The sequence below is a fragment of the Temnothorax nylanderi genome, unplaced genomic scaffold (genome assembly GCF_030848795.1).
Source record: "Temnothorax nylanderi isolate EJ_2023f unplaced genomic scaffold, tnyl_v1.0 TNYL_tig0031_pilon, whole genome shotgun sequence".
Classification (NCBI taxonomy): Eukaryota; Metazoa; Arthropoda; class Insecta; order Hymenoptera; family Formicidae; genus Temnothorax; species Temnothorax nylanderi.
The window spans coordinates 195,952-218,611 of NW_027249093.1; the positions used below are offsets into that span (position 1 = coordinate 195,952).

At 41.8% G+C, this 22,660-nt stretch overlaps 5 protein-coding genes across 14 annotated transcripts; 2 read left to right on the top strand and 3 right to left on the bottom strand.

Annotated features, from left to right (window-relative positions):
- The first annotated feature begins 217 nt into the window (after positions 1-217).
- Polybromo (protein polybromo) lies at positions 218-11,834 on the top strand. 8 transcript variants are annotated; one of them, XM_071702552.1, is made up of 27 exons: positions 218-388; positions 1,514-1,628; positions 1,747-1,992; positions 2,209-2,337; positions 2,419-2,598; positions 2,671-3,112; positions 3,193-3,305; positions 3,394-3,492; positions 3,865-3,927; positions 4,020-4,172; positions 4,243-4,410; positions 4,483-4,646; positions 4,740-5,034; positions 6,318-6,523; positions 6,649-6,988; positions 7,093-7,674; positions 7,764-7,921; positions 8,006-8,178; positions 8,266-8,438; positions 8,576-8,647; positions 9,470-9,652; positions 9,938-10,060; positions 10,739-10,979; positions 11,057-11,207; positions 11,293-11,342; positions 11,413-11,530; positions 11,610-11,834. In XM_071702552.1, exons 2-27 carry the CDS (start codon positions 1,524-1,526, stop codon positions 11,824-11,826), a joined length of 4,944 nt encoding a protein of 1,647 aa, XP_071558653.1. In that variant the 5' UTR covers positions 218-388; positions 1,514-1,523; the 3' UTR covers positions 11,827-11,834. The 8 variants fall into 8 exon arrangements, with proteins under 8 accessions (XP_071558653.1, XP_071558650.1, XP_071558652.1 ...); XM_071702549.1 differs by lacking the exon at positions 218-388 and adding an exon at positions 400-452; XM_071702551.1 differs by lacking the exon at positions 218-388 and adding an exon at positions 400-452 and having other exon boundaries at positions 11,422-11,530.
- Positions 11,835-12,275: 441 nt separating this feature from the next.
- On the bottom strand, positions 12,276-14,181 carry LOC139770703 (uncharacterized). Its single transcript, XM_071702821.1, has 3 exons — positions 14,121-14,181; positions 13,871-13,993; positions 12,276-13,715 (listed from the first exon to the last, which is right to left on the bottom strand). The coding sequence occupies exons 1-3, from the start codon at positions 14,179-14,181 to the stop codon at positions 13,576-13,578; spliced, it is 324 nt and encodes a 107-aa protein (XP_071558922.1). The 3' UTR covers positions 12,276-13,575.
- LOC139770571 (succinate dehydrogenase assembly factor 4, mitochondrial) lies at positions 12,276-16,044 on the bottom strand. 2 transcript variants are annotated; one of them, XM_071702605.1, is made up of 5 exons: positions 15,903-16,044; positions 15,149-15,309; positions 14,950-15,048; positions 13,565-14,851; positions 12,276-13,455 (listed from the first exon to the last, which is right to left on the bottom strand). In XM_071702605.1, exons 2-4 carry the CDS (start codon positions 15,213-15,215, stop codon positions 14,682-14,684), a joined length of 336 nt encoding a protein of 111 aa, XP_071558706.1. In that variant the 5' UTR covers positions 15,216-15,309; positions 15,903-16,044; the 3' UTR covers positions 12,276-13,455; positions 13,565-14,681. The 2 variants fall into 2 exon arrangements, with proteins under 2 accessions (XP_071558706.1, XP_071558707.1); XM_071702606.1 differs by lacking the exon at positions 15,903-16,044 and adding an exon at positions 15,730-15,896.
- A 112-nt stretch (positions 16,045-16,156) lies between these two features.
- Positions 16,157-18,285, top strand: LOC139770565 (probable protein phosphatase 2C T23F11.1). Its single transcript, XM_071702595.1, has 5 exons — positions 16,157-16,422; positions 16,598-16,810; positions 17,152-17,357; positions 17,435-17,660; positions 17,745-18,285. Exons 2-5 carry the CDS (start codon positions 16,624-16,626, stop codon positions 18,080-18,082), a joined length of 957 nt encoding a protein of 318 aa, XP_071558696.1. The 5' UTR covers positions 16,157-16,422; positions 16,598-16,623; the 3' UTR covers positions 18,083-18,285.
- Positions 18,286-18,419: 134 nt separating this feature from the next.
- Arfgap3 (ADP-ribosylation factor GTPase activating protein 3) lies at positions 18,420-22,463 on the bottom strand. 2 transcript variants are annotated; one of them, XM_071702581.1, is made up of 8 exons: positions 22,135-22,463; positions 20,942-21,133; positions 20,716-20,847; positions 20,607-20,639; positions 19,682-19,984; positions 19,334-19,605; positions 18,883-19,234; positions 18,420-18,769 (listed from the first exon to the last, which is right to left on the bottom strand). In XM_071702581.1, the coding sequence occupies exons 1-8, from the start codon at positions 22,207-22,209 to the stop codon at positions 18,515-18,517; spliced, it is 1,614 nt and encodes a 537-aa protein (XP_071558682.1). In that variant the 5' UTR covers positions 22,210-22,463; the 3' UTR covers positions 18,420-18,514. The 2 variants fall into 2 exon arrangements, with proteins under 2 accessions (XP_071558682.1, XP_071558684.1); XM_071702583.1 differs by lacking the exon at positions 20,607-20,639 and having other exon boundaries at positions 22,135-22,462.
- Between the last annotated feature and the right edge of the window lie 197 nt (positions 22,464-22,660).

A 22,660-nucleotide genomic window follows, 5' to 3' on the forward strand; every position in this document is an offset into this window, starting at 1 on the left:
GTATCGACGGTCGATGAATCTATCGATAGTCAACAATGTCAGTACTCTTCATTAATTATTTGGATTGCAATTATATAAATTGTCATGCCGATAAAGGCGAGAGGTTTGGCGGTCGAGCGGACAGGAAACTCCCGCGGTCCGCGTACCGAGACTATACCGAGCGATCAGCAGGAGGGGAAGGTCGGTCGGGGAGGCGGCCTTTATTGCGCGATCAGCGCGGCCGCTCGCAGCATGGCGTCGCCCGGGACGTGTGTCATCCTGGAACGCGGATGAGAAGCGCGGATAGGCTTTGTGTTTTGCGCTTTCTTGCGCTTTCTCGAGGGGACTTTCGCGCATAATATGTCTCGCGCGTTAATGAAACTCCTCTCGTAAGGGCGCGAGGAGACAGGTGAGAGCCCAGAAGGGCGGGGGAAAATGGGCAGAGAAAAAGAGGGAGACGGAGAGGAGAAACGGTGGGTACCTCGAGGGGCATCGCCGTCGCCTCGGCGTTTCCCTCGAATCCCCGGGATTCCGCGGGGACGGGGCGGATTACCACGGGCTCGCGCATTCCGGACATGGCGGCAAATTTCGGTTTGGAATGCGGCGGTACCGGGGACGGTGTGGGAGCCGGGCGAGGGGGAGAGAGAGAGAGCGAAAGGGGGGAGGGAGAAGGAAGGGGGACGCGTGAACGCGCAACGCGTCGCGTCCCGTCCCGTCCCGTCGTCCGCACGCGGGCGAGACACGGCCGCGGCCGCGGTTGATAATCGATGGTGGCGGAGAGGCAGCGGCGGAAACACGTTCTCCTGCGGCGCGTTTAAAACCGCCAACGGTGCGTGGCCGCGCGGAGCACACGTCGGGGGCCGCGTCGGGCCGCGTTTCGAAGCGCAGTGGCGACTTAACATGGCGGCGTGATTTTTTTTTTTTAGCCTGCCAGTCCGTGTGTGTCGCTCGCGCTCTCTCTGTCCCTCTTCCTGCCCCCCCCTCTTTCTCTCTCTTGTCCCCTCCCCCTGCGCCCGTACGTGACGTCCCTCGAGGAATTCACTCGTGTTTCACTTGCGGGAGTTGCGGGAGTTAACTAACGCACGAGCGACGAGGAGAGACCGCGGGGACTGTGTCGCGTGTGAGAGACCGAGTTTACCGAATCCGGAATCCCGTGAAACCTCGTGCCCCGGGCACCTGGGGCCCCCGCCCGCACGTCGCCCGACGAGCCCCGACGTGTCTCTCGCCTCCTGGGATAAACGAGCGCGGCGCGCGACGTATACCGACGAACAAGGCCCCCGCGTTTTTAGTTCAAGAACCCTTTTTTATGTACGTGCAACGCGCACACGTACGCGAGCGTATGTATGCGCACGTACATTTGTTTACAAATTTCGTGCTCCCCCGCCGCCGATAGCTGCGGCGGCGGCCCCCTCGCATCGCGACCGCGGCCGGGCGTTCGGCGGACGATGTAGCGGCGCTCCGTGGTGGATACCCAGCTGAAAAGGATACCTCCCCCTATCATCTTGTACCTTCAGTACCTTGTGACTTTTTAAAGATACGCCAGGATGAACAAGCGGCGTAGAACGTCGTCGGTGGCGAGTCGCGGCACCGAGGACGACAGCGACGACGTCCCGCCCGAGCCGACGAAGAGGAGGAAAAAACTGGATCCTGTGAGTGTGCACGCCTTTTTCCTCTCGATATTCCTGCGACCCGTGATCCCCTCTCATATTTGTACATGAATCGTGTATGCCGTTGAACACGCGCTAATAGCCTCTTACCCTTGTGCAGAGCGACCTGTGCCAACAACTGTACGATATACTTCGCAATCAGAAGAAGGAGGACGGATCCCTGTTGTGCGACGCGTTTATACGTGTGCCGAAACGCCGGCAGGAGCCGGGATACTACGAGGTTGTCTCCAATCCTATAGATCTGTTGAAAGTTCAACAGAAGCTGAAAACGGACGAGTATCGCGATATGGACGACCTCGCCGCTGATATTCAGCTTATGGTGAACAACGCCAAAGCTTTCTACATGGTAAGATTCGTATTCTGCTCAATCGTATCAATCTGGCGTTCAAATAAACGCTATAGTATGCGTAAAGTATCTGATTATTGTTATCAACAGTCATTTACTTCCTGATGATTAAGATCCTTCCTGTTATACCTTGTAATTTTTGTAGTATATTGTTATTCGTAGTCATTTACTTCCTGGCGAATGAGATCTTCCTGTTACACGTATAATTTTTTGTAGCGTACCTCCCCTGAATACAAAGATGCGACTGAACTGTGGGAACTGTGTGTAAATACTAAAAATCGTATTATGGAGGAGTACGAAGAGCCAGAACCCAAGGGGAAACTTATTCTAAAAGTTGGCAGACTGGTAATTTTTTTACTGATTCAATCGAGTTACGCATGCGATATGTACACCGTGGTGAAATTATTAATCCGTTAATATGTTCAGGCGCGTAAAGTAACGACGCGACAAGACGATGCGGAAGATACTTCGGAAAGTTCTACGAATCTCGACGAGGAAACTATGCAGCTATTCGAAGATTTGTTTGCGGCGGTTATGACAGCGACTGATCCCACTGACAATAACAGACCTCTTCATATTATGTTTCAACTCAAACCGTCTAAAAAGGTTCGTAGTTTATCCTTAAATTGTTACTGAATTGACATACCGTGCTTACTTGAATTCTCATTAACGTCGCAGCTTTATCCCGAATATTACGACGTCATCGAGACCCCGATCGATTTGAAGACCATCGCGAGGAAGATTCAAGAGGGTGCATACAGCTCACTCGGCGATATGGAGAAAGATCTAATGCTCATGTGCCGTAACGCCTGTCAATTTAACGAGCCTGGCTCGCAGATTTATAAGGATGCCAAACTTTTGAAAAAGATAATTACCGCGGCCGCGAGAAGACAAGACGGCGGATTTGGCAATACCCTTAAGATCGCTACAACCGCACCGTCGACGAGAAGCAAAAGGGGCAGTCGTACCATGGCGCAGTCATTAATAGCACAAACTGCAGCATTACCTGACGAAGATGATGAGAGCGATGACGAGGAAGAAGAACCCGCTGAGACTGAGGAAGCTGATAATCCACAATGGCAATTATTTCAAACCATTCGGACAGCTCCTAATAATCAAGGTATGATTTGCGTTGTATTATAATATTACGAATTTATTATCGTGTTACGGATTGTTTTATGACATAACTATGGATTGTAGGTGTAAGGATGAGCGAATATTTTTGGAAGCTTCCATCAAAGAGATTTTATCCTGATTACTATAAGATGATTAAAAATCCTATATCTTTATTACAAATACGTACAAAGATAAAGGTATGTATTGTACTATGACGATAGGATAATTCATTTATATTAAAATGCTTGTTAGTTTTATATTCATCTCCCCAATCATCATTTTCAGAAAGGCGAATATGGTACTGTTAGTGAAGTAGCTGGAGATATGAATATCATGTTTGAAAATGCTAAGAAATATAACATGCATACTTCTCGACTATACAAGGTAAGAATTTTGTGGTTAACGCATCTTACTTTAACTGCCATTGTATTTAATTACATTTATTAGGAAGATAAAGCGGGGAGCATACACTTCTGCACAACGCATAATGTGTAAGCATAAGAAAATTGATTGGTCCATACACATGTGCATAAGGAAATAGACCAATCAGTTTTCTTATGCTTACTTATTATGCGTTATGCAAAAGTCTGTGTTCCCCGCTTTACTTATGTTATGCAAAATATATGATATGTATAAGTGATTCCCCAATTCTTCAATTTTCAAATTCTAAAAGATTTAGCGATTGAATGAAATTGGAAAATTGCTACAACGTAATTGCGGTATAATTATTCACGCATGTTTTTCATTTTATTGCAGTGTGCTGTTAAATTGCAAAAAATAATGCAGGAGAAAGTACAAGAACTCTTAGAATTCGATCAGGTAAGACGCTGTGTAAATTAAACAATTATTTTACCACGTGCGGTATTTTTGAAAAGCGGATGTAATATATCAAGTTTTCAATATCTCTATAGGACTCCGATTCGGATAGCGAATCCGAGAACAGTTTGCAGCAACCTAAATTGATTAAACGTGCGTCGAATTTGTTGACACGAGGGAAATACAAAGACAATATACCGTTGAAGAAGAGATTGCACGCATTAGTCAAGTGTGTTGTGGAATACGTTGTAAGTAATTCCAAAAAATGTTATGTTTCATATAGTCGGTCGACGTATAGTATGCCGTATTGCTTTATAGTGTGAAGACGGTCGGCAGCCTATGTTAATGTTTATGGAGAAGCCTTCCAAAAAATTATATCCGGACTACTATCAAGTGATAGCGGAACCCATAGACATGCTGGCGATCGAAGCTAATATTAAAGCGGAGAAATATCAAAGCGAAAACGAATTGATACTGGATTTTAAGGTACTTATCATCTTGCCTGATCAATTACAATAATTTGCCATAGATATTTAGTTTATTTCTTGTCTTTTACAGTTGATGTTTAATAATTGCCGTCAATATAACGAGGAAGGTTCATTGATATATGAAGACGCTAATACATTGGAGAAAGTTTTGATGGATAAGGTAAAAGAATTAGGACCCTTGCCGGATAATCCTAGATCCAAATCCACCGCATCGACCCCAACCAGAAACGTCGGGTATGTCGTAATTCATATGAAGGACGTAACAGTGCTCGTTCGTTTTAACCTTTTTCTCTACCTCTCTCTTTTTCTCCCGTTCTCTATCTTCAGGAGACCGAAAAAAGTGATACCGGTTCATCTGCAAAAATTACGAACCCTGTACGATACTATAAAAGACTACCACGATGCAAAAGGGAGGCAGTTATCTCTAATTTTCATGAAATTACCAAATAAAAATGAATATCCAGATTATTACGAGGTGATAAAGCAGCCTATACATATGGAGAAGATAGCTTCGACCTTGAAGAATAACGGATACGACAACTTGGACGAGTTGGTGTCCGATTTTATATTAATGTTTGACAACGCTTGCAAGTATAACGAGCCGGACTCGCAAATATACAAGGTTTGTATAGCAAGGGTTCCTTATTTTATAAGCGTTATATAAATATATTATCTCATTTGCTGAAAACCCTACACATATCAATTTTTATTAATATTATTGAATTAATAAAAATACTTTGAGATTTTGATGCAAGACCAAGTAACTTGCAGTTGGTTAAAGGTTGACAATACGCAACTACTTGGTGTTTGCACGTTAATCTTCAGTTGCGAGGTTTAATTACCTTTAGAGCATTTTCACATTGAAAGATATTTATATATAACGCCGGACGTTTTAAGATAAGATCCCGTTCTCCACCTGTGATGGATGCAAGAGCAATTAACAATATACAATTCCAACTAAAATCATGGTTTCTGACAAATATTTCCCAAATATTGTTTAAAAAATTAAACGGTGTATCAAGCCCGAGATCTTTTAGCAATATTTAATTTGCGAAAAACTGACTCTTAATATATCTCGGAATATTTATCTTTCTCATTATTTTAACAATTACTGTTCCTTTTAGAATAGGAAGGTAAAATTGTTGATAATTTCTCAGCCGATAGTAATAACAGAGAAAATCGAGAAAATTTAAAACTATTTCCAGAGATTTTAGTCTAAAATTCGAATACGAAATAAAATACAGATTCTCGAATCAAGGTGGAACACTGGCGGATGGAGGGTTTATTGCTTCAATTGAAATTTCGCGGTAAAAGATGGAAAACCCAATCTGTTTACGGTTCGGAGTTTGGAGGTTACATGAGGCTTCCTCGGCTGTCCCTTTATTTCATCCCGTCGTGCGAGGCTTTTTTATTCGAACGATGCGTAGCCTACCCTCGTGAGACGCGTGGCACGTGATACTGTATAAAATTTTAAACAATTGTACATATAATTTATCGATCGCGCGCGATGATGTTCATACATTTTAACCTTGTTAGCGATTAGCGCATTTTTATCGGGATTTTCCGAAGCCTTTCGCACGGCGTGCTTCCAAATTTATCATTGACTTTAATCGCGTGCGCGCACAAGTTTCGAGGATGTTCGTGGAAGTCGAGGAGAACGAGTTAGACGGTAACGCGACGCAAAACCCGTTGAAAGTGCGGCCGTGTTTCATACGCCTGTTGAGAGACAAGGAATTGGATAAGCACATAAAAAGATGCAAAAAGAGCGAGACAGAAGTAAACAGACAAATATAATCTTATCCGTATCGTTTTCAATTGTCCTTTTGCTATATGAAGCTTTTTGTCAGAGTGCGGCTGCGGGTACAGGTATCGCAGTGAGTGACAACGTATAACCAACGTTTTCAGGACGCCTTGATACTTCAAAGATTAGTGCTGCAAAGTAAACTGCAACTGAGCGAGGATGAGGAGAGTGTACCTGACGTGTCGGCTGCCATCCAAGAGATCCTGGCGACGATATTTACCGCGCTTTACAATCATCAGGATGAGGAGGGAAGATGTTACTCCGATTCTATGGCGGAGCTGCCGGAGCACGATATCGTCGACGGCAAAAAGTACGGATGCGCTTTGCGTATCTTTCGAATCTTTTTATCGAGATGATTATTCTGCTATTTATTCAGGTTCAAAAATGGTATTTAGGCACAAACAGAGATACATTTTTTAAATGTTAAAAATACAGGGTACGAGGGCTGTCGTTAGATCTGATTAAGAGGAGATTAGATCGAGGAGTTTACAAAAGGCTGGATCGATTTCAAGAAGATGTTTTCACGTGCCTGGAGAGAGCACGGAGGTTATCGCGCACAGACTCGCAACCGTTCGAAGACAGCGTGGAACTCCAGGCATTTTTCCTACGCACACGTGATGAAGTGACTCGCGGGGGAGAATTATTACAGTCGCCGGCGTTAAATTACACCCTCCTAGAGCTGTCTACTCAGGTAGCAGAACTTAAAAGAATAAAACAGCAGCAAGAATTGAATCTACCTAACGAAGACGAAAGTTGCGATGGAAATGAGACAAAGGTAAGTTAAATCGTCTTGTTTCGTATAAAATGTATTGTATTTTCGAGTTTACAGCTGCTTCTTGTTATGGCTTTCTATGTAATTTAAAATGTTCATTATTGCAGGACTCTGAAACAAATACGAATGAAACGAATAATACCGATAATGGAGGTTCTATGAGTTTCAATCAAGAAGTATACAGGGCTGGTGACTTTACATACATCGAGCCTACGGAGAGGGGCATGGAATATAGCGTTGTTCTCATAGAAAGACTTTGGACCAACGCGGACGGCCAGCAGATGTTGTACGGGAATTTATTTTATAGACCCAGCGAAACGTATCATGTGGCATCGCGAAAATTTCTGGACAAGGAATTATTTAAGAGCGACGCTCACGTAGCGGTACCTTTAGCGAAAGTAGCCGGCAGATGTTGCGTTCTAAGTGTAAAGGATTATTTTCGAATGCAGCCTGAAGGCTTCCAGGAAAAGGACGTTTACGTATGCGAATCACGTTACTCCACAAAAGCCCGAGCGTTTAAGAAGATCAAGGTCTGGAATTTCGATCCCGACCACTTGACTTTGGTTCCCAGAGAAAAACCATTAGAACCGAAACGAGTGATATCGGTGTATAAAGAACGATTGGAGAAACATAAAGAAGAAATCGCCGAGTTGGAGGAGGGAGAAAAATTAATGGAAAAGGAAAGACCTGTTAGTAATTGAATTGAAATATTTTTTTCATTTGCTCGAGATGTCAACTCTTCCTCTCCTTAACTATTTCAATTACTTTTATCTTGCAGAATGTGATACTATATAACCCGGAAGACACGGAGAACACGTATTACGAACAGTACAGCATGTGCGTGGGATCTGTGAAAACCGGCGATTTTGTTTACGTAGCGACAGACGGAGGCAGGCAACAAATAGCACAGGTCGATTCTATATGGTCAACCAAAGAGTAAGTTATTAAATCATTTGTTTTATATATTACTGTAACATTTGTATTATGTGATACGTAACGTGCCGTATATTGCGTTTTCAGCGGGAAGTGTTATTTCAAAGGCCCGTGGTTATTGATGCCTACAGAAGTGCCACATGCGCCTACGAAATTATTTTATAAGCAAGAATTGTTTTTATCTACCGTAGATGGTACTCATCCCATAGTAGCTATTGTTGGAAAGTGTGCCGTCCTTGATTACGGAGACTATATATGTAGTGAGTGCTCCATTGTTCCATCCGTTTAACGAGTTTAAATGAATGCGATTAAAAGGCGAATTGACGTTATTTGGATGAATTGTACAGGCAGACCGACGGAGATACCGGAGGACGACGTGTACATTTGCGAATCGTTTTACGACGAAAGTAAGAGCTTGATAAAAAAGTTTGGCCAAGAGGGTTTAAAGAAGTTCAATCACACGCCAGCGGTGACCGAAGACGAGATCTACTTCTTCCGAAGGTCCATTAATCCTGCGAAGGTATGTATGAGACACAAATACGTTAACTAACGTAAATGCATATTCAATCTACTCGGCGAATAATAGGATATGTCCTTATTTCATTCTATGCTACTAACTATGAGATTATTGCTTTGCATGTCATGTGTGTGTTGTAGGTTTCGAGCGACGTGGCTCAGACGCAAAGTCAAGTCAAGTCCGTCACGCCCAGCTCGGCTCAATTTGAAATGGTAATTACTAATCACGAAATCTTACATATCTCTTTTTAGTAACGTAACAATATGCAATCGCACGTTCCTTCAAGGGATCACACGCAAGCTGATATAGCAAAAGTCTGATCGCCAGTATGTTTTTTACTCTCGCGAAAAAAAAAAGAAAGGCGAAACATGCTTTTCCCGTCGATCCAATTCGATTAAATTATTTGCGTGTGATACACAAGTATTTTTGTTATATCAACAGAATGCATTTACACGCATGTTTTCGATCTATGCCGGCATATTCATTTTTTCTTTTGTTTTGATTATGTAACTTATGTGTTAGTATTTGTGTTTCGAGCGGTTTTATCCGACAATTTTAAATCAGAGCACCTGTTGGGTTTATCGCTAGTATGTTAAACGAACGCAAAGCACACCACCGAAAGATCTTGCTTCCCCATGTCATTCTAATCCAACTAATGTAAGAATGAAGAATTCGCTTTGGAGTATACATATCAACTAATCTGTTTATGCAAAAAGTTCCAATTAACCATTATACACGTTGTGACTGTGTATGCGTTACATATACGTATATCGAGGTACATATATTGATGTCGAATTGGAAAAAAAATGAAACGGATGTTATACATCAGTTACATTACATTCGAGAGAGAGAGAGATTAAGTATACAGAATATAACGTAGGAGGGTATCGCGATTGGCTTTCTTTGGACGGACGCGAAAGAAGGGATGACGTTCCTTTTAATTATATACCAACTTTTACTACTGGAGAAAGTCGCGAAAACTTCGCGATCGGTAGTAAGGGATAACGAAGGTAACATGAGCATAAATGGTATAGGAAGCGTCACCATTGTTACCGAAGCTGGAACCAGATGTACTAAGCATGGGGGTAGGATTAGGAGTGGGAGTGGGAGTAGGAGTTGGGGAAGACAGCATGGATGCTGGTGGTCCACCATCCGTTGGATCTACGGAAGCTCAACCGGTGCTCTCCAATACTCAGACACCTGTGTCGACTAAGAAGGTAGGCTTTACCGTGACCACTTTATTTTTTATTATTTTTTTTTCTGTTCATTCTTATCAACTATTGTCACACGTCATATTTTGTTTATTTTACTTTCTTTTTTATTTTGAGAAATATGCCAGCATACATACCTCTTTTCGTTCTCTGCACCGTTTTAAGACACCACCTGTCTTAACAAATAGATCGACAATTTGATGTTGTCTCTGTTGAGAGATGTTAAAAGGCAATATTGCTCGTTCACATGAACACGGTGACATTATAATTTGTGTTTTCTCTTCTGTTTAGAAAACGGCGGGTAAGAAATTAGTTACGGGCTATATTTTGTATTCGAGTAAAATGCGAACGCAGATTACGCAAAACAATCCTGAATCGTCCTTCGGAGAGATTAGCAGAATTGTTGGCAACGAGGTATTTATTTCTTTTTCACTGTTGATTTTTTAGTTCATTACAATGAAGTTTCGATGAAGGAATGTATGCAGAATAAAATTTTTTCATACATGATTGACACGACGATGATCTACGTTCAAGCATCAAATTTGTTGAACTATGTAAACTTTGATCATCTGACATTTATGTCAATGTGATAAGGCAAAAAGGAGTTAAAAAGATAATTGATCATATATAAAGAGATGTCATTTTGCATAGAGGTCGTTAAAACGCATTATTCAGCATACTTGGTCCTTTATCCAAATAAATTATATCGCAATGGCTACTTTCCATTCGTATAAATATAGATGTCTTGTGTACAAAATAATAATGCATCTTTTACTATAATAGATAGGATTCTTTTAACATAAGAGTAGTACATATGTAATCTTCTATTTCTGCGTATCTAAATTCTGCACACGTTGTCGCATTGCAATTTATATCGTCTGCGCATCGATTTATATGTCATTGTCATTATTCTCGACGTCTCTAAATGTCATCTGCATTATCCAGTCTCTCATGAAGAAGAGAGTAGCCATTGAAACAGTTCGTCGAACCACTTTCCAAGTGTCAAAAAGGTTTTGCCAACTGTTTGCCAACGGTTTACGAGTAACGTAACGGGATTGATCAACGTAAAACGTAAAACCACTTTCGTTCCAGTGGAGGAAATTGCCGGCGGGAGAGAAGCAAGCATGGGAGGAGCGGGCGGTCAAGATGAACGAGGACGGCGGCCAGCTGAAGGGCACGGCTTCGGTGGGCACGAACTCCACGCAGGACGTCGTGTACGAGTGCTGCTGGGACAACTGCGACTGGCAGTTCGAGGACATGACCGATTGCATCGATCACTGCATCGCGGAACAGAACGGTCACGTGCAATCGTCGTTTATAAACGCTCCTAGCGGTGAGTACAGCACGTGGCACGACGTCTCGCATGACGCAAAGGATTAAACTGTGACTAACGTTCTATCGATGTTACAGATGTGGAATTTCAGTGCCAGTGGCGTGGCTGCGGCCGAACGAAGAAATCTGTCCCGCCGTTCCCGAGCGTGCAGAGACTCGCGAGACACGTTAAGGAGGTGCATATTCTCAAGTCGCACGGGCGCATAATACCACCTTCCGAGAGAAGCAGGTAGGAATTTATCTTTCTTTTTCTTTTCTTTCGCACGTCGTTTTGTAAAACGCGCTCTTGTAAACGCCCCGTTTAATTCCCGCAGGAATTACATGGCCTCGAAAGGACCCACGGTACTGCCGCCGATGGAGACAGGTAATTGTATATTATTTCGAATTTTTTATATAACCGCGATATGAATAAGGGAAAAACACATTTCACGTAGAAACTTCAGCTGCCGCAACTCAGACAAGCAGCTTGCCCGCCACTAAACAGCCAGAGCCGATGTTCGTCGCGGTACCACCGAGACCAAGTCGCGTATTGCATTCGGACGCTTATCTGAGGTAGGCTTAGGCGCTAAACACCTCGCGGATGATTAGCTTTTGACGTCACGCTAAATGCGTCGCTCTCTTTCACTCGCAGGTATATCGAGGGTCTAAACGTAGAGAATCGCTACATATCAAATTGGGATAAGCAGATGAACGCCAATCCGGATAATACGCAGATCCCCGATGTGACGAAACTACCGGCCGAGTGGCTGGGTAACGGCGTTGGGAACCATGGGAATGTGGTAAACGCCTTGTGGACACTCAGAAACATGATGATGCGGGATGTGTTAGCCATCAATAAAACTTTATAGTTTATAAACTGTTAAGATTTATAATTTTTGAAAGAGCGACGCATCCTACACTACACAGACCTATTGACGCTAGATGAAAGACTGACGATAATTCAATCGTTTAAATCAATATTTATATAGGACTTTCCTTTTCGTTCTCTTCATTCATTTTTCTTTATTTAATTATGTACGATAAGTTCGGTGAAATATCTCTTGCCTACTTAAAATATTTTTAGGCAAAGGTATTTTGCAAGTTGACCATGCCTGAAATTAATTCAAATCGCTCAGGCATTAAACATGGCTTATTTTATACGATTGGCAAGAAAAATTTTGTTTTTTGCAAATAAAATGTTTATGTGCTTTTTGTTTCTCTGAATTAAATAAATTCTGTTTTAATCACTTTCGATCACATACTTAGGGCTATACGATGTGTGTACATAAAAAAAAAGAAAATCGTACTACATAGAAAATTATCATTGTGTAAATACGCCTGCTAATTTTTATTTTCACTTTTCGAACAAAATTTTATACGTTCTGTATAGCGCAAGTAATACATATTCTTGTATTAGAGAATATACGAAAGCTGAAACTCTTCCTGTATTAGATTGCGCGTGTAATAATGGGAAGCTGCGTATGTATATAGAAAGAAACTCTTGCGAGGCAGCGTTACTGATAACGCAACTGGCGTCGCACTCCTTTATCAGTGCTGCTTTCATAATTCTCAGAAGACGTTGAGGGGACATAGTGAAATTAATCAAATGATCTGCTATCGATTAAAATCTAAAAAGAGAAAAGAGGATGGAATCCTGCGTCTCGTATGCAACAATGTAACCTCGTAGTACATTATTTTTTAAGAATTTTCGATACGATCGGAAGAATTTTGAAAACGTACTGGCAAATACAAGATGAAATTTTTACTAAAGTGTCGTGTGTATATATATGTTTCTTGATACGATATATTTGTAGAATTAACTACGCTCCTTTTCTACATGAACTGCTTAGCATTAATTCTGAAGATTTATTATATATCTTGGCTAAATAAATTTTCGCTGCTACTGACGTGAGAATACGTTTCACCAACGAATGTGGATCGACTTAAATTCACTTGTCAACGAAGTTACACATTCGATCCTTCACACAGTAACACTTCGACATCGTTAGTAATTTAGTTCTACATTCATTTTACCTTTACTCATTAGTAGCGAGAAATTTAATCGCTTTGATGTATAAAACGTTTGTTATCCTAACGTACGGTATTCAGTATTTGACAAAGTATTACATATTTTTGTATATGTAATGTACTGATATGTGCATTATTTAACGTAAGTTTTTTGTGTGGGTTGCCATAGTGCCAGACTTTCTAAAAGAAAGTCATGTGAAGAGTTAATAATACCAAACATGGAATGCCGTTACTAATAAATTAGTAGTGACTTCTGAAAACTTACTCGGGTATTATAGTCCGGCAAAAAGGCTTACTTTTTGTATAATGTAATTTATTACCTCACTGACACCACAATTTTCGTTCTATAATACAAGTGCTTTCCTACGTATACATCCAACAGTTTTATATTTTTTTCCACATCAAGAAACAATCTTGATTTATGTCATTTCACTTTGCGCTGATCGAACAAATACAATTCGATTTATCTTCTGCAAATAGTTACAAAGGCAAATCGATCATTGCAATTTGAGGAGTGAGGATTCTTTCCGGTTTTTTTTAAATATGCTATGCTTACATTCTATAAAAAAATATACGCACGGTGTCTCGTTTCAAAAATCGCTGACTCTGCCGCCGTGCTGCCAGTCTCCCCATTTAGTAGGATCTTTCTCGCTATTTGTTATCAGTTCTCCAGTTCTCGGATCAGTTTCCACTAATACTAGATCCACGAACCGTTCCCGCGGTCCCACTTCTACATATCAATCGAGGAGAATCAGTATGAAAATTCTCGAAGCACTAAGCGTAGACAATTTTGTGAAAGTTTATATCGTATCATTATAAAAACGATATCTCGCGTATCAGTATCTTTGCACACTATATTCTTTTTTATTAATCGCTATTGCATACTTGGTATCGGCTGCAATTTAAGTTTCTCATGAAACTGCTTTATTCGCGGCGACTCTCTGTCGTTCTCCGAAGGTTGGTCTAAAATCTCCTTCGTTTTCAGGAAAAAAGCACCTGAACGTATCACTTATTTAATTTTTACGTTCAACGAACATTACATAAATCGAAGCAAGAAGCAATGATTATATTCGCGAAAAAAAAAACTTAAATCCGTGAACTTAAAATATTCCGAAGCGTCGATCTCGACACGTACTTGTGACAAATCGCCTGCAACTTCTTATTTGTAGATTCGTCAGAAAATTTATGCGAATCATAGTGCGAATGTTTCGCAAGGAATTACACGCAGCTGTCTGTATTGAAAGCATTGACGTGGAAATTGCTAAATTTTGTTAATAAAACACTGTCGCCATTCGCCATTCGCCAATGTGTGGCTAGTACAGTTCGCTTTACCCCTCGCGAGAAATTATCTTCTATTGTAACATTTTCTAACAACACTCAATTTTATTCCGCATTTATTTCAATTTTTGAGAATCTAAATGAGATACCGGCTGTTGTTATCCTCAAAGTTCTTACTTAATTAATCTAATTACGCTGTTTGAAGTTAACATTTCATTTTAAATTTGCTAAATTTTATTGAAATTTTATATTTAAGATCCGATCATTTTTATAATGAAAATCGATTAATTTGGTAAAGCTTTCGCTATGACATCATATCCCAAAGTAGATAAGTTTTAAATTTTAATTAGCCAATGTCTTGTAGTATCTAATTATGTTATTAACAAACGGATTTCGCCGTTCCTAAATCGGGGATGATTCAGAAGTCCGTCACGCGGCCTTTTCTCTCCCAGTCGCCGTAGCGAGTCGGTTCCGGTCCGCGGGGACCTCCAACTTCGCCTGTTTCTGGATTAGTGTTGTTCGGGAACGGTTCAAGGGGTTCCTTCTCCTGATAGGGATGCTTGCCCTCCTCCAACTCGTCCAATTTCTCTGTCACGTTCAAAGTTCGGTTTCTTGAATCTTTCAAGTCTTTGCTGGCGGGTGAATTTGAGAGGAGTCTCTACGAGCTATTGCGTGCGACAACATACCTATAGGGGCGCGTTCGCGTAGTTTTTCCCTGAATTCACGTAATCTCGGACTCTCGCCGACCTCGTCCGTGCTCTTAGACGAAAATTGACGTGAAAATCCTTTTGAAAAGAAAATCAACGAAAAACATTACAAACGTGTATCTTGTTATTTCAGCGGATAGACAGAATCGCCGATGTTTGTTCGTCTGCAAATTCATACCTTTCAAGTATAGTCGCAATAAATTACGTGAGCAGGTTGAAACTGATGTGCAATTAATTCCTGCCATGCTTCTTCAAATTGGTATCCTACGCTCTCCTCGAAAATCAGATCAAACCCAGTTGATATATATCTGTCTCTTTTCGACCTCGCTGTTTCCGATCCTTTGAAATTACACGAAAGGTTTGCTATAAGTTATATTTCTATAAAAATTATTTCTAAAACAAAATTTATCAAGAACAATTTGATTTATCCATGTCACGTGAAGAGGGATATGTGGACTGATGTAAAATACGTTAAATGTAGAAGCTATCGTAGCTTGTAAAACTGATTTATTTAAACTCATACCATTTTTTTTTACGTTACAGAATTATGTTTTACATCTAATAACAAATAATACCGTGCGTATTAGATTTTCAAATTATTAATAACTGTGTGACCATTTTGCTCAATGTCACATTACGTTTGTTACGCTTATATGATAAATATTTCACTGTCTTTATTCAGACGGGTGCTTTTTTTCAAGAGGATTAATTTACGAATTTAATTGTCCTCGCAAACTGTCGAAGGAAATGTTTACATACTTTTCGCGCAGCAACGATCAGGTTATGTTCAAGAATTTACTTTCAACAGTACGATGTAACATATAATCGATTATATGATTTTAATAAATTAAACTATTCGATAAGATTGATAATTAAGCCACTAATTAATCGCTGTCGCTTCCATCGTGCGATTGTCCATTTCTAAATCTTACATTTGTCTTTTTTTCCAGTTTTTATTCTACCCTCGTGATTTCTCGCTTCGCTTTGCACTAAAACTGCGTTCCAAAACTCATCGAAACCGGCTGTAGTATAGGCTGTGGTCCACTTGACGCTACAAATGCTTTGAAGCGTTCTTCTTCTCCTTCTTTCTTTATTGAAAGAAAGGAGAAGAGGAATGCTTCGAAGCATTTGTAGCATCAAGTGGACCGCAGCCATAATGACGTCACGAGAGGTCCATAGCACCACAATAGCACCGTGACGTCATTAATCAGCTGTTTCATCTCGGTCGATATCCGCTTGATTTGTTTCGACGCGCAATATTATTTCCCATGGCCGAATGGCATGGTGGCAAGCACGGGGACGCAACACGGGGTGGAGCTGACGACGAATTGACCGCATACTACGCGCGTCTCGACACGTTTCTGTATGGGAAGCTGTTATGAAATCGGAGCGGAGTGAGGCGCATTTAAATTCGAGGCCATAGGACGACGATATTTGACCGTAAGCCGTAAGGTAAGACGAGTTTGAGCAAAATTGCGAATTGACAATTTACAAAGCATCACGTCTGGATTTGTTTCATTTCGGACTCACGTGGCTGTCAGAAATTAACAATTCAACAAATATATCGTAAATATTGTGAATAGAATTATAACAATATCGTATTAAATGGCGCATCATTCGCAAACAGGCTTGATATCGGGTTGAGAAGGAAAAATGGGGCAAACGCTCAGCGAGCCGATAACGAAGAAGAAGTCGGCCTGTTGTCGAGACAGCAACTACCGGGTGGGCAGCTCCTGCATGCAAGGATGGCGCATTAAGATGGAAGATTCGCACGTGCACATACTTTCCTTACCCAGTGACCCGGGCACTGCGTTCTTCGCCGTGTACGATGGACACGGAGGTAAATACCGAATATACTGAATAAATATATTTTTTCAAGCAACAACGGAAGTAAACCTGCAAGCAATTCGTATATCGATATACCCAGTAAATAAGCAGATTGTTGACAGAAACCAAACAGACTCTTAATTTTGTAAACATTTAAATGGAACACGTCATTTAAATGGTTACGAAATGATAGATTTTGCTCAGTTTCTACAGTCAACCTGTAATTATATTCTGTGATATTTTTCTCTGCTGGTATTCCATCGACAGAATTTGCAGCAGATACTTAAAAAATCCGTTCTTGACAGATTTGGCTATGTGGGCCCAGTATTTATATACTTTTTATGCTATTTGTAGGTGCGGCCATGGCACAATACGCTGGAAAGCATCTTCACGAATATATAATCAAAAGGAGCGAGTACAAGGAGGGCGATATCGTGACTGGGATACAGCAAGGTTTCCTAGAGTTGGACAAGGCGATGCAGAATAACGCTGCGCTTAGGGACGAACATGCTGGCACGACCGTCATCGCGATTCTTATCAAGGACAATATTCTGTACAGCGTAAGTCATCCATCTCGTCTCGGTGGTGCCGGCGTATCTTGACGTCTGAATCCCTGACCAGTAAAAAAGCTTTGTAGGCTAACGCGGGTGACAGTAGAGCCGTGGCGTGTATCAACGGCAGGGCGGTACCCCTCAGTCGAGACCACAAGCCTACGTTGAAGGAAGAGCGTAAGCGTATCGAGGCGGCGGGCGGTTTCGTCGAGTACAAAAGGGTGAACGGCAATCTGGCGCTGTCCCGTGCCCTCGGGGATTTCATATTTAAGCGGAACGATCATAAATCGCCGCAGGAGCAAATCGTGACCGGTAATAATAAAATACTGAGCGAGATAGGCGGCGATTCTGGATTTTCGATCGAACTTTTGCGCTAAAAGATTCTAAACTCCGCAGCGTTTCCCGAGGTGCAACAATTTACCGTTGACGAGGACTGGGAATTCATTGTTTTGGCGTGTGACGGCATCTGGGACGTGATGACCAGCGAGGAGGTGGTTCAATTCGTGAGACCGCGTTTAGCACATAAAATCGGCAACGAGGAGACGTCGAATTTCACGATACATCCCGAGGTGATCTGCGAGGAACTTTTAAACTGTTGCCTGGCGCCGGACGCCCTCATGGGCACCGGCTGCGACAACATGACAGTGATACTCGTGTGCTTTCTCCACGGTAAACCGTGTTCGCACTTAGCCTCGCGTTGCGAAAAACCGCCATCGCCGGATATAGATTTATAACTGTTCTAGGCTCTAGCGACATTTTATCATGTTTTACCTAAATTATTATGGGCATTTTACTTTCATCCTCGTATTGGTACGTGACTTTTGATATAGAGATATTTGTTGTGCAATATATTACGTAATACACTGGCTCTATTATATAAAGTGACGAGAAGCAGGCGTATTTATAAAATACATTGTATTTATATTTTCAACCTTGATTCTGCGTAACTTTTACATTGCACTCGTTCACTGGTTCATCGTTCATAAAAGTACGAATATATATACACACATGTGTATATATATATATATATATCCGTGCGCAACACATCCGAAGAATAAGTTACGCGGAAGCTCAATTAGAAGCTTTTATTTACAACTCTGAACAATGGACAAGACCGGGTCCGGATAACTATTATAACAGTTCTCGTAAAATGCCGATAGATTCATTTAGAGTCCATAACGATCCTGTATAGAGGAGACTGCCGCGTTAGCGAGCGAACTCAGCCTCCCGGTAACCTTATTCACACCTTGACGCACGCTCTCTCGAACATCGTCGAGATCTACGACGCCGGCTCTTCCCGCAGACAGACGCATGGATAATAACGAGGATGTGGGCGAGGTTGGGCTTTCGGTGCCGAAGTAATCGGCCGACGAGATGCTAGACGAGCCCTCGAAACGGCGTAAATTATTCTTACGTTCCCACTGAAAATTTAGAAGCAGACGTCGAAGAATAATTACAAGAAAAGAAGTACTTTAATAAAATGTAATGCTAATTTGAAACATTTTTCAGGAAAGTCACGCCTGTAAATGCTCACCGCATTGTCGGAGCTACTGTCTTGAAAGTATTGATCCGAACTGATAGCCTTGGCGCTACCAAATTTCTTCTGAGCCTCTCCTTCGACAGTGGACGAAGCTTTCGCGTCGCTCTTTGCGATCGCGCTTCGAGTGGAGGGGCCTAATCGTTTAGGCGGTTCCGGCTCCGCCACGACCACAATTTCCTCGTTACGCGAGGACGGCTTGCTGTTAGCTGTGCTGTAAACAGAATAAAATTCGTCTAGGCTGAAGAAAGTGTCCGTTTCTCCGGAGAGCACCTCCGTTGATGTCATGACTTTCTCCAAATCCTGCATTATTGTCTTCATGTCGCCAAGTGCAGAATGAGTTGCACCACTAAAAAAAAAAGAGAGAAAAAGGAAGATAATTTACAAATAAATAACTATGAAACAAATCTTAGAAGTGTGAAAGCGAGAGAAAGTGCATACTTATTACCTTCGTGCGTTAAATCCCATTCCAAGACGTTCCGCCTGAGTGGCTTTCAACGGATCCAGATTTTTCGATCTTTCTTCCACCTTCTTGGCCTGTTGGCTTAAATTTTGTTCGTACCGATGGGCTAGACGAGTAGCGAGCTCCTCTTGTTCCTCCTTCGTCACCTCTTTATTATTTTCTTGCGCCAGCTTATGCGCCTCTGCAACGCTTTTCTCCAGTTCGTCAAAATTGGTTTTCACTCTCTGAGCACCTAAGCTTCCGGTTTTTTTCCCTAGCTGTAATTAAAGAAAAGCAATAGTTGCAATATAATTTCAGTTATAGTTGTGTTAATGTCGTTCATCAAGAACTTACCCCACCAGGACGTTTGGATTGTGCTGTTCTGCCACCTATAGTAGGTTTCCTTTCAGATTGCAGATTGTTTGAGGTAGAATCGAAAAGATTTACAGAAGGTCCCAAGGAATTAGAGGCAACTACCGGTGTACTTTTCTCTATGCTATCATTGCTTGGCACTGTTGTGTTAGATGTGAAGAACGCCTTTTCTTCTGTCGGAATTATCATTTCGTTCTGAAGCAGATCTAAGTTCTCGTGTTGTTTGAAGAAATCCGGCTCATTTGCTTCTTCCGATACAATTTCTGTACCTTCCTCCAAGTGCAGCTGCAAAAGGTACGATTAAATTAAATTTAAAAATACGGGTGTTTTTAAAATACTTGGCTAAACTTTACCTTTATTAGTGCACACTTGCATTACACTATCACATGCTTATCGTTATTGACTATTTAGGCTCTTGTTCAAGTTGGTTGCAGCACCCAACGCTAATATTTAATGTATCGTGATAAAATCTTTTTGCTAATTTGCGAATATTTTTTTGAATTATTAATAAAATATATTGGTAAAGTTTGTCCAGATATTTTACAAACACCCTGTACAGATTGTTAAATGCAACAATTAAAAGGGATGAGTATTATCGTACGTATTGAAATACATCTTAAAACACACATCTTGAAAATGTATATGTACGTCAGACAGGGTCTTGACGGTGAGACTGTTATATCGTAATCATAAAGATGGATAGCATTTTTGTAAACAATCAAGCACATATATATTTGAACACTTGTGGATTATCATATATGGAGCACTGTGTGCCGATATCGACTGCAAGATGAGGATGCGTGTAAGTTTACAAGGAGTACAAAGCTTTGGCATAATGTCATAAGCGGATGTTAGTAGAATTGCGAAAAAAACGAAGAACACTTTTTGAAACATTTACTCAGCTCACCATTGTTTTATTTTTTGACGTAGGAAGGGAAACCTATAATTATTATATAGTTCATAGTTAGGACGGATCTAACAATGCCTACCGAATATCGTTAATTCTATGTGAATACCTTTGTGCCATAACGGCGCATCGCTTGCGCGGATGCCTGGCCCAATTTCTCCCTGTACAGCATAGCCGCGCGCGAGTTATACTTCTGCTGGGCATCGCTCGTGGTGCAATTGTGTTGCGCGAAGAATTTTCTCTGGGGAACAGCAACGCGAGATGTGAGCTCGTATGCCGATATGATTATAAAGTCTTCTCAGAATGGGATTATGTTACAAGTTATCGAAACTAACAGCATTGGCATTACCACCCAGTTGCATATTTCTTAGCTGCAACCACGTCCAGTTTGTGTCTAGTTGGGTGGATCTGACGAAGGTGAGATGTACCCCCAGACTGCGATGCACCGCCGAGCAGTCGATGCACAAGAAGACGCCGTACGTTACGCTGGCCCATGCTGGATTCTTCGCGTTGCAATCGAAACATGCCTGAAAGAGAAAGAGAGGAGGATGCAATTGTAATATCTTGTAATTATGGTGCATTGTTACATATGTGATGCGACAGAAATTTTAAAGAGTAGAAATAATAAGAAAACTGTCCTCCGGATCAAATGTTACTCCTTAGGCAATAATACATTTGACAAATAGCGTTGAAATACATTCATTACGAGTGAGAAATTCAAGCTCAAGGATCTCCGCTTGTTGGAAAGGACAGGTCTTTGGTAAAATAACAATAGCTTGGTCATCCTAATACCAAAAGTGACTGATGAGCTTTTTTACAAGAAGACATCTGGAACTACTTTCTGGTAAACAGATAAAAACAGGTCGGTCCCTTGCAATATCTATTTAGGTAAGGCCCAGTATCTTAGATTAACTCACTCTTCGTCTCTTTCTAAGGGGGATATTAGAAAGAGATGAAGAGTGACTTAATTTAAGGTTAAAAGTTAACTGACACTTGTGAAACTAGGCCTAAGCCCTTTATTGCTGTGTCGAGGTTTCAGGGAAAGGCTCAGGGAAACCTTTTTTTTTTTTAAAGCTTACAGAATAAAGGATTATTGGGATAATCCCAATAATAGATGAATAAAGGTTTATAAAGGCTTATAGTAGGCATTCTTGATTAGGGAAACTAAGGAAATAAGCCCTTCAAGAATATAGGCTATTTCATGTGTCTAAAAATTTTTTAAGCGTATTGCAAAGTAGAAAATTTCTAGGGACTCGAGATTTTTTTTATTTTGCCACCAATCAACACGCTTGAAAAATTTGTCGTACGATAAATGAAATCTAGGATTTCAGAAATCATTAAATCCCAAAAGTCGCGGCACGTAATGACGTATGACTGGAAGCTTAGCTTCACGAGGAAACTGCAGGGTCTGCAGGCTGACGCCTGACAGCGTGACGCTCGCGATCCCGTCCGTCCGATGGACATTGACCGTCCCCATCTGCTCCTCGCTCTCGTCGTTCCCAGCCGACGTTCGCGCTCGCCAACAAACCTTGTTCGTCGAGATAGCCCGCAGCCTCTTGAAAATCTCCTCGATGTCGGCCTTGCTGGGCGCAGAATCTGCCATTTTTTGACGTGTCGTCAGCGCGCGTCAGCGATGTAATTCTGGGACGCGACGGACGCGTGGCGAAAGCTGGTATGTATGCTTACGCTCCGGGGCGCCGCGGGGAACAGTCAGTGACGATGCATTTGGGAGCGGGAAAGACGCAACGAGCGCGACAAAGCAAGAAGCGTACGAAGTGCACTATATATTGCTATATATCGCGCGGGTAACGGCGACGCGATCCAGGCGGTGCGGTGCTTCGCGATCCAAAGACCAAGGGGCGCCCGAGTCACCCGAGTGTCCGCGACAAGCCGCGTTGGACAACGCGCGTTCCACTTTACCGATTTATCGCGCACGCCTCGATCACATGCCTGCCTTATCAACCCGCGGGTTCGCGTCCCCGCTGATACCTGATACAAGGTGAAATTTCATGGGCATGCAGTGAAAAGCAGCAGCAGATCGTATGATGTACAAA

Excerpts from the sequence above, each read along its gene's own strand:
- LOC139770571 (XM_071702605.1), bottom strand. The coding sequence starts at position 15,215 with ATGGCAGGAATTAATTGCACATCAGTTTCAACCTGCTCACGTAATTTA. Across the intron at positions 15,049-15,148 it reads ATTGCGACTATACTTGAAAG|GATTTTCACGTCAATTTTCG; the intron begins GTATGAATTTGC and ends TCTTTTCAAAAG. Across the intron at positions 14,852-14,949 it reads ACGCGAACGCGCCCCTATAG|AGAAATTGGACGAGTTGGAG; the intron begins GTATGTTGTCGC and ends TGAACGTGACAG.
- Arfgap3 (XM_071702581.1), bottom strand. The coding sequence starts at position 22,209 with ATGGCAGATTCTGCGCCCAGCAAGGCCGACATCGAGGAGATTTTCAAG. Across the intron at positions 19,985-20,606 it reads CGTCAAAAAATAAAACAATG|CTGCACTTGGAGGAAGGTAC; the intron begins GTGAGCTGAGTA and ends TACCTTTTGCAG. Across the intron at positions 19,235-19,333 it reads ATGGGATTTAACGCACGAAG|TGGTGCAACTCATTCTGCAC; the intron begins GTAATAAGTATG and ends TTTTTTTTTTAG.
- LOC139770703 (XM_071702821.1), bottom strand. The coding sequence starts at position 14,181 with ATGATTCGCATAAATTTTCTGACGAATCTACAAATAAGAAGTTGCAGG. Across the intron at positions 13,994-14,120 it reads TTGCAGGCGATTTGTCACAA|TGATACGTTCAGGTGCTTTT; the intron begins GTACGTGTCGAG and ends AAATTAAATAAG. Across the intron at positions 13,716-13,870 it reads TAAATTGCAGCCGATACCAA|AAGTGGGACCGCGGGAACGG; the intron begins GTATGCAATAGC and ends ATTGATATGTAG.
- Polybromo (XM_071702549.1), top strand. The coding sequence starts at position 415 with ATGGGCAGAGAAAAAGAGGGAGACGGAGAGGAGAAACG. Across the intron at positions 453-1,513 it reads GGAGACGGAGAGGAGAAACG|ATACGCCAGGATGAACAAGC; the intron begins GTGGGTACCTCG and ends GACTTTTTAAAG. Across the intron at positions 5,035-6,317 it reads CGGACTCGCAAATATACAAG|GACGCCTTGATACTTCAAAG; the intron begins GTTTGTATAGCA and ends CAACGTTTTCAG.
- LOC139770565 (XM_071702595.1), top strand. The coding sequence starts at position 16,624 with ATGGGGCAAACGCTCAGCGAGCCGATAACGAAGAAGAAGTCGGCCTGT. Across the intron at positions 16,811-17,151 it reads CGTGTACGATGGACACGGAG|GTGCGGCCATGGCACAATAC; the intron begins GTAAATACCGAA and ends TGCTATTTGTAG. Across the intron at positions 17,661-17,744 it reads GCAGGAGCAAATCGTGACCG|CGTTTCCCGAGGTGCAACAA; the intron begins GTAATAATAAAA and ends TAAACTCCGCAG.